This window comes from Atta colombica, unplaced genomic scaffold (genome assembly GCF_001594045.1).
Source record: "Atta colombica isolate Treedump-2 unplaced genomic scaffold, Acol1.0 scaffold12, whole genome shotgun sequence".
In the NCBI taxonomy this organism is placed as follows: Eukaryota; Metazoa; Arthropoda; class Insecta; order Hymenoptera; family Formicidae; genus Atta; species Atta colombica.
The window spans coordinates 2610596-2620817 of NW_017259206.1; the positions used below are offsets into that span (position 1 = coordinate 2610596).

General features: G+C 33.4%; 1 protein-coding gene across 1 annotated transcript in view; it reads right to left on the minus strand.

Moving 5' to 3' along the window:
- Positions 1-1335, minus strand: part of LOC108694375 — a 74988-nt gene extending 73653 nt beyond the window's left edge. Inside the window, exon 1 of the mRNA XM_018203805.1 lies at positions 1213-1335. Within this exon, the coding sequence (XP_018059294.1) occupies positions 1213-1335 (123 nt within the window). The remainder of the gene's footprint in view (positions 1-1212) is intronic.
- Positions 1336-10222: the final 8887 nt, after the last annotated feature.

Genomic DNA, 10222 nt, shown 5'->3' on the forward strand with positions numbered 1-10222 from the left:
AAATATAAATAAATGAATTATTCAAAAATCAAACCAACGCAAAATATTAGTGCAATGTCTATTTATCCTTCATATATAACAATAAACATTTCGATCTGAAGATTAAATCATCTTCAGTATCAGAAAAATTATAAAGTATCTATCTTCACTCTTACCTTATTTAATACCATATAAATTTATTATGCATGACTAGCCTAAGGACTAGCTCTAACATAGCAAGAATTATTGTAAAGAAATTGACGATCTTATTGTTTTCACAAAAATTGGGACTTGATATGAGACATTAAGATATCAAATTCGATCATTTTATGGAAAAATTTGGACTGATACCACAAGATAGATTAATCTAATCTAAAGTCGAAATATTTATCGTTATATTATCGTTATATATGAAAAGTAAATAGATTATTGCACTATATATCTTGCGTTGGCTTTTATGATTCTTGAATAATTATTTTTATTTGATCGGAAAGCCGCTATTATATAGAATTTAATATAAATAAATATTTCATCATATTTGTAATAAATGTTTATGATCTAATACAATCTAAGATCAGAAAAATATTTACAGATTATTTAAAATAAGTTTTATATATAGAGCGATAAGTATTTTTGTACGCATCTTCAGCGTGAGATAATTTTATTACTGGGTGATTTATCTCTTAATAGACAAATATTTTTAAAAATATTCTCGAAACCATTACACTTTTGTCTAAAATGTCTTCCGTATGTCTTTCATATTTTTCGAAATATTTGTCTGTTAAAATTAAAACAAAGAGAGAAGTGCGTATTACTGAAATGACGCCATAATACATTGTCTCAATTAAGTGAGCATTTATTTATTATTATTTATTATATTCCAATAATAAAACAACACACAATATTTAGAAAAATTTACAAATATGCAACATATACAAATATTTAAAAATATTTACGTATTATAGTGTCACTTCAGTAACATGCACTTCTCTTTTTATTTTAATCTTAACAGATAAATATTTCACAAAAAAAAGGAAAACATTTTAAATAAAAGTTTCGAGGAAGATATTTTTCAAAATATTTGTCTGTTAAGAAATAAAGATGAATTATTCAATATAAAATTATATCTCTATGCTGAATATGGAGAACGTACAAACTTATTTTCATCGCTCTATATTTCCATCGTGTTTACGGAACGAATAGTAAACAGCAATAATGGCATCATACACATACCTTGTCGAGATCTATTTCATCTTGAGCATTGAGATCTGGACAATTGAAGATGTTGTTCGTATCGATGGCATTATCGCCCCTAGTCAAACCGGCGAATACCAACACCAACACGCACCACTTCATCGTTAGACCCCGAACTAATTAAATGCGAACCTTACAAGACCCAATTACGACAGGGCAATTAATACAGCCACTTGCGCGCGTCAGATCTCTCAAGCTTTTATACCGTTCTCGTACGTCTTTACTTACGCGCGCGTATGTATCGTGCCCTTTTACGCGAATGCTCAGTTACATCTGTTTTATCTGCCGTTATCAATGTAATGTACTTTAAAGGAGATTTCTGCTCTTCACTTTCACATCTTTCACCATCACCCCCTTAAGTGATATTTCAAAGAGATTCCAAATATTCTTTTCCCTCTCACGTTGTATTTAAGTTTCTTTTTATTGAAACAGCAAAACGCTTCTTCGCGAAAGCATAGCGATATAACCAAGTTGACCAAGTGACTCGCGCGACACCTCTCTCTCTTTCTCTCCCTCACTCGCCTTATCACTATTACACTATTTGCCCGTCCCGTTCTCGATGCCGAAGCGATTTAACTTAATATCCAGCGCGCCTGTAGGCCGCCCCGCTTTTGACCCACAATGATCGAAGCTCCTTCAGCGCATCATGCCCGATCTCTCGCGAGCGCCTCCACTTCTACGCACTTCAGTTCTCTTCAGATTCGTCCGCGGTTCGCAGCGAAAATCGGAGTACTACGCGTGGAAAAACGCGTCACCGAAAAACTTTACGAGCGTCACTTCTTCCAGATGTCCATCTTAAATCGACCAAGTATTTCTCGAGTGGAAGATAAAAATTGTTCTTTTTACTCGAGAAAACTGTAAAGCGTGTTGTATCACTTCACTAAGAATCGAGCGACGCGACGAACCGTCGCCGTTGACACGTAGCGATAACTTTGAAATCCTACGAACGATCCTCGCGCGGAGCTCCTTCCGTGGATGTTTTCGGAAAAAGGACAATTTTTCCGAAGGATGTTCCTCTCACTGGTATAGTAAAATCCCCAATAATCAGACAGGACGTTGTCGCTGACGGATTTTCGGAGATAATTCCTGAGATACGGACAGAAATACCGTGGCGATGTAATCGAGAGAAACTCGAAGGCGAGCTTCGTAATTCCGCGCGGAATGAGGTTCAGTTTCTCTCCCTCTCCGATCCGTTGGTCGGATTGCTGTACCGTCGTTTTCAATTTCCGTTTTCGCCCTCCCCTCTCTCGTGGCTGCGAAAGCGAGCGGGCTTTCTCGGACAGTCGCAATATCACAAGCGTATTCCACCGAACGATAGACGGATAAATGGATGAGACCTATAGATATCGTACTACTCGTTCCCGTTCGCGTATGCGTACATGATCGCGTAACACGATTCGCAACACGTCGCCGATATAGTCGCGATCTCCGCAGGGAGGGATGTGTACGCGACGAAGTCGGAGGGCACTCTGACGTTCCAGCTGCTCTGTGCTGCGCTGGTCCTCGTTCGGCATAGCACGGCACGCCACGTCCGTCCTTCCTCCGTCGCGACGCCAGAATGGAGCGAGAGAGAAGGAGAGAGAGAGAGAGAAAGGGGGAGGGGGAGGGGGGGAGGAGAGGGAAAACGGCGAATTACGACGGTGGGCGGAAAAGCGACGGAGGAGATCGCGAGGGAATCTGAAAACGGAGACAATATGGGATAGCCGATGGGATTGTTACTCCCTGCTGTTCGCTATGGGACCATAGTCATCTCATGGTACCTAGTATTATGTGATAAAGATGTTGCAAATTACGAGATACAAACGGGAAGGTGCAAACGCGAGTGGAATAGAAACCTGCGAACCTTTTGAAACTTTACTGATACGCCCTATTTGCGCTACGGAAAGAATTTGAATTCTCTCTTTGAAAGAAACAATTAATCGCCGTTTTGATCTTAAAGTTTTTAGAGTTTATAGTAAAGTTTGCAGTTTTTAAAAATATAATTATTTATATTTTATAAGTGAAAATTATATTTAAAAATAGGGATTATCTTCTATAGGGTAATATTCTACTTTTTAAACATAAAAATACGAAAAATGCGAGTCTTTTTAAACGAAAAGAATATTATTTCTGTTTCCAATGTTTTCTCCGTGCTAAAGAGAAATAATTTTAACTCAAACGATCTTATGACGTATACAATCCGTAAACATAGAGATAAGTGAAACACTTTTCTTTTTGAGAGAATTTCTTCTTTTTCTCACGGATTTACTTCTTAAGAAATAGATAATTCACCACACGAACGATTCTCTCGTAGCTGTTGAGGATAAAGCGACAAATTATGAGAAATTGACACTAAATTTTTAAATACATTTAATATGTTTAATACGTTTCCTTACATAATTCTAATTTTTATATGCATACAATTTCATAATTCTTCATATGCTTACATAATGCTAATTTTTATATATTTATATCATTCTTTATTCGGCAAATGTACAGATATATGGGAAAGGAAAAAGATTACATGTGAAAAGAAAATTTCACGAATATTTCGAGCTTTACAGTTTCCTTGAAAACTTCTCCTTGAAACTTCCTCTTTCGAGTTTCCACAATACCATCGGGATCATATCGACCGCACCAAATATCTTACACCCCAAATCGTACTCATAGAGCCACAATAGCCGAATCGGGAATTTCTGCTGGGCAAGATAGGGCTTTGAATTGACCGACATCTTAATGTTTCACGTCTTATTACGCGTTATCGTTCTGAAAAGTAGAAGAGCAGAGAACCATTATTGCCGCGATTGAAAATTACGCGGTGATATTAATTTTGGAAAAAGTATCTAAGACGCAGTCATGACTTTCACACCTCTGAAATATACAATAACGAGAAAAAGATTAATTCAAAACCAAGTTTTGTTGTAGAAAAGAAACAATTTTTCACAAAAAGATCGAATTAAAATGATGCCTAGAAAAATCGACTTTCATGGAAAAATCAGTTTGAGATTTTTTTTTTTTTTAGGAGGAGTCGATCTTTTTAGAGGATTATAACAATCTTTATGAAGCTGTGATAAAATAGAAATCGATCGACTTGCAAACCTTTTGAAATTACTTTTTGAAAATACGTTCAATTTTTGTGCTGCTGAAAGAATTTGAGTTCTTTCTAAAAAAAAACTAATCATTTTATTTTATCTTAAAGAAACTGTGTCAGTCATTTTATATATTCTTTCCGTATATACATATTTATCTTCCTTTATTTATTTGCATACTTTATCTTTAAAGTGCATGGTTGTGATTTTGCAAGATTCCAGAAAGATTTTTTGTTCCCGAAAAAAGTCTTTCGCATTTACGCTTTTGCATTTATATTCTTTTGCTTAGACACGCAAATATTTCTCTTTGTAATTGTAAACCTTCTCACTTCTCTTTTATATAAATGAATGAATAATCTCTTGTAATTAATACATGTCTAATTGCGAAATCTAAGAGTGACAAGAAGTATCTCAAGGACAAAGTTGTTGTAATCGTTAAACCGACAATTTCATGGTTTGCAGAGCACAAAATGCAGCGAGATGAAAAACGCGGGAAAACGCTGGATCCGCAAAGAGATGTGTGAGCAATAATAGAGAAATGAGAGAGGAAGAGAGCATTGTACCAAAAACGGCAAAGAGGAGGAATAAGGATAGAGCTCGTGAAGCTCTGCAGACAAGACGATAAGACATAAGATAAACGAGGAACGGGACGCGGGGAATGGACGGCCGGAGCTGTGTCCATCGCCATCATGGTGACCGCATCGCTACAATGAGAGTTTAATTCGTTCATTGAAACCGCCGTATGGCACAGTCCGCGTGCTGCCATCGTTGATAGAGTAGCAACGACGAGATCGTGAGCACCCGACTCTGCGAGCCAAGATGTCTGGAACGAGGCAGAAGTGCTATGTATGCCACGAGTAGCGGTAAAGTATCTGAAGACAGATATATGTCTCTTCCCAAGTTTTCTCACTGACGAACTAGACATGACGGGAGGTCATGGAGATCATGGAGTCTCGTTTTTGATCTCCTTTTTTAAAAATATTTACAGCAAAATGTTACATATATTTTTAATATTTTTAAAATGCTCACTCACAATTTTAATATTCTAAAAATATTTCTTAATTTAAAAATTCCTAGATGTAAAAAATATAGATTTTATTCCTTTTTTTTTATTAATATGATTTTAAATGAAAATGTTTCATGAATCATTTAAATAATACTTTTTTACATAATAATTTAAATACTTTAAATAATTTAAATAATTTAAATTTAATATTTTTTATTACATTTTTTTATATTTGATCGTAAAAAAATTTCACTTGAGATAAATTAACGGCCTCATTGACAAATTTCTGGATCTGCTAATGCTTGTTCTCCACACACATTTGGGTATTACAAGTAAAATATCTTTCACGTCACTTAAGAGAGTAAAGCATGTTTACACACATGAAGTTTATTTATGTTTAATATTTCCATGAACATAGACCAGGCCTGTCTAATTTAAGCTCCGGAGCCAAAACACAAAGTCATGACGCAAAAAAATTCAATGTAGGTAAAATTTCGGCGACTGTAAAGTATTGATACGCATCTAAGTGACTTATTAACACTTTATAGTTCTTAAAATCTTACTCACATTGAATTTTTTTTACGTCGATAGCTTTGCATTTTGGATGGGAGTTCAAATTGGACAGGCTTAACATAAACTCTCTTAGGAAATGTTGAAGACATCACGTTACTGCGAGATCTAATTGAGTTTTTTGCGTAGCACGAAATAATAATACACTTTGTATTAATGTATTAATAAGTTTATTTTGCATTTCGTAAAGATATTAATTACATGCGTGATATAATTTAAATGTAACATGTCACGTGAGCCAAAATACTTGTTAGAAAGACGCTTGTAGATGGAGAAAGCAAAATAATAGTGCTTCTTGTAATATTTACTATATTTTTTCAAAATTAATTTTCAATTTCAAAATTAATTTACATTTTCAAAATTAATCTGCTCTTTTTTCTCTTGTTTTTTAAAATCATGTTAAATATTGTAGAAGTCTTTCTACTTTTTTCTAGTTATGTCAAATGTCAGTTAATTTCACAAGGATAGAATTAATATTTAAAAAAAAATTTCAAAAGTAATTATTTTCTGTTCCAATAATTGATAAAGAATAAGACGTTCTTGCGAACGTCAAAGAAATTTATTATTAAGATATAAAATTTTTAAGTTACAAATATTGAGCAAATTTTGTCACCAAGTCAATAGAAATAATTGCCGTTTTTTTTTCTTACTTAGTAACTTAATATTTTAGCTGAATTTTTAAGTTAAGGCATTTTAAGTAAATAATAATTATTAATAACACTACTCGATATTGACGAGTGTACGAAAGTATAAACAAAATTCTTTACTAGATTATTAAATAAATTAACATTCCCCACAAAAATTTGCAATTTATAATATTGCGAAATGTTTATAAAAATGTAAAACATTCGAGATATTTGAATAACTTCAAAAATGATTTTTATATTATATAATGATTTTTATATGTTATATTATATTATATATATTATATATTATATTTTTATAACTGTAGAATTAATTTAGATTACTGTGATATATCGATTGAAATAAAACCGTTTATTACAAAAAATTATCGTTTCCTAATATTTGTTACGAAACAATCGATGTGATATAAAAACTTTGTTAAGCTTCTCAGGCAAAAAGAAAACGAAGAGTCAAAATGCAATATCATCCTAATTTTCTACCATTCGGCTTACGGCATTATTAATTCTCCTCGTTTCAGAGACGTCACGAATTCTCGGCGGAGAACTATACTCCGAAGTTGTTAGCCCGTACTTACCGGAATGACGTGCTGTCAGTCTTGCTCTCCAAGGAGATCGATTGTTAACTCGGCGTTCGCAGCCCATTCCTTTTTGCTGGTCGACCGCGAACTTTCATAAGTTCACGAATGTAAGTATGACTAATCGCGCAGGCGAAGATGCATGACTCGTGAAAATAATTATGTATGTGTACATGTCGTGCGATACAACAATAATTGGAAGTCTCGCAATTTAATTTTGCACTTCATCCTTCACGCGATCTTCCCTTATTTTCGCGATTACTGCATTAGCAGTAATATTTTATTATAGGATTAGGTGCGTTCGGTATTGCAAATCGGAGGCGTCCGTTTGCTCTTTTACTTCGAAAATCGTTTCGGTATTTCAACTCGCATCTTTCCGCTGCATGTTATCTGCGTTCGGTATTAATATTTTTAGAGCCAATCGAGCTGCTCGATCCAATCCAGATTTAAAGACCGAGCTACTCGTAGAGCTAATGCAGATTTTCGCGCTTAAATTCATAACTTGTATATTTATGATAATGTATCCACCAACTGATTCGTTAGATCAAAGCTTATGTTGCACATATAGAATGAAATAAAATCAAACTATATTAATATATTAAAGATTCTAATGAATATAAATTAAGTGATATAACTTATAAATTGCCGAAATTTATTTTGCAATACAGTATATTTTCTTTTAAGAAAATACATCTTCCATAAGAGTCTATTATATTTATGTGTAACGATCTATTTTTTGTATATAAGACTATTATCAGTTTCTAGTAAAGCGAAAGAAATTTTCAATTAATAGGATATTTTTTATTTATTCATAAAAATAAACATTTAATAAAATATTTAATAAAATAAAATTTTATTTTATAATCTAACCTTAAAGGGCAATTTATAGCTCTGTAGCGTTCGAAATTAATTCTTGGCATTCAAATTGCTCGAAGATCACATGATCAAGCTCGCCATCTGCTAGCTCGCATCTCAGATTTACATTACCGAACGCATCTATTATTACAGATTTTGTTAACTGAATCTGAGAACAGGTTTTTCTTTCATTTTTTAAATAAAAGTAATCCATATATAAAACTAATGTTATTTTGTCGTTATTTTATCGTTTTAGTCTACTTAACAAACACTAAAATTAAACACTGAAATTTAATACTAAAAATATTTTTATTGTTTCTCATTTTTTAAATTACTATCAATAGGAAAATTTGAAGATTTCGCCAAAAAAAGGAGCATCTGATAATCTTACTTATTTTGGTTTAAACAAATAATAAAACAATTAAAGGGGCAGGAATCCGTGCAGAAAATAAGGTACATAATAATCAATGTGCAAAGTACATAATCAATACTTCAATAATTTAGCGATAATGTACAATGTCGAAATCACAATAAAAATTCAAAAATTTATGTCGGCAAATTATTAAAATATTGATTGTTACATACTTTGCATACTGTTTACTGCATCTATAATTGCAACTGTAATTGTTTCTATTATTTGTTTGAATAATAATGTTTAATTTTTTGCTTTATTATTTATTTAATTCTTGTATGGCTTTATAACGATTGCAAATGTGTAAAATGAAAATTAAATGGCGTATTTGAACGTAATATCGTTCGGTTGCCTTTCTCGACGTAATAATTTTTTGAGAGTTCAACTAAAATATGAAAGGATAAGGAATTAAGTTAAACGTGCTTGCGTGTTTGAGCCACACAATTTTGTTGCGCTGGACTGTTTGTCACGTGTTAAATATTTATGTGTCACACGCGCAACGCAGTCAAACACGACGTATTTGCCAATGATATTCGATGAATACAAAGCATCAGTATCGATCAATACCGAATTACGTTCCATCATTGAATGCTGCATTGTTCGCTCTCAGCGTGAATATTTATATGCGACAATTTCATATTTTACACTTGCCCATTTCGTACAACAACACTAAAATTACAAGCTTTACCAAATACTAATTAGAAATTACATCTCATGCATATTTTCCTCGACTTCGTGTTCTAAAAAGGTACATCAGCAGCGGGATAGAATAAACTTTTTTGTTGCGCTTTTCCATCAGTATCGCGAAATTATTCAACATGGAATTAATAATGATTAGGTACAGCATCAAACACGCGATATAAACGCAGGATAACGCAATCGCTTATCGAAATTATGGCAAGAGTATGAAAAGCATGAAAATATGATAAGCTCGTTATATTATGTGCTCTTCAGCATTTCGCTGATGCTCTCTCACCAATCTCTCATCGAAATGCACTTCTTGCCTGCATTTCGCACAAGTGGATTAATTAAAGCAGGAGATTATCAACTGCGCTGAGTACTATTAAGGTAGTTTTAAAAAACGGGAACGTTTATGCGCGAGCATTAGTAGGGGTGAGATTTACAGTCGCAATGTATATTAATTTTTTCTCGGAGAAGAGAATCCTCTTTTTAATAAGACATTCTAATGCAATCTGATGAGCTGAAGAATGAGATAAATATTAGTACATAAAATTTTAACAATTCTAAGTAGAGACGATAAAAATAGAAAAAGTAAAAATTGATTAAGATAATTCAAGAAGTAAAAGAAAGAATTCTATTGACGATTGAAGCTGATGCTCAATAACATTCGTATGCAAATTTTTGCAAATAAATTTTTCATCTCTATAAACTGCGTGCCGATTCGGTTTGTCGGACGTGAAACCCAATCGTAAACTGAAATATTAATATCTCAAATTAGATTGATTTCAATCTTATAATGATGCATTAATTTAATAATGATGCTATAATAAGCATCTTAAAAACTTGCAAACAGAAAAACAGAGACAGAACTTATTATTTTGTATTCAAATCTAATTAACGCGCTCGGAAATTATAAATAATTAAATTTACAGTTTTAACTGGCAACGAGCGGGATGTCTGCGAGAGTAGCAATTCAAATCTCGGTGCCGGTACGCTTATTTGTTCGCGGCGCGAACCGCTTATCCTGCTTGTCAGAATTTTATCAAATGCGCCCGGATATAACGTGCGCGGGGATACCAATTAACTGTTCGAAACACACAACGCTGGCATACGCGATATTTCCTTTAACGTTAATGAACATTCGCGGTACGGGTGGGCAGAATTATTGTTACGTTTAG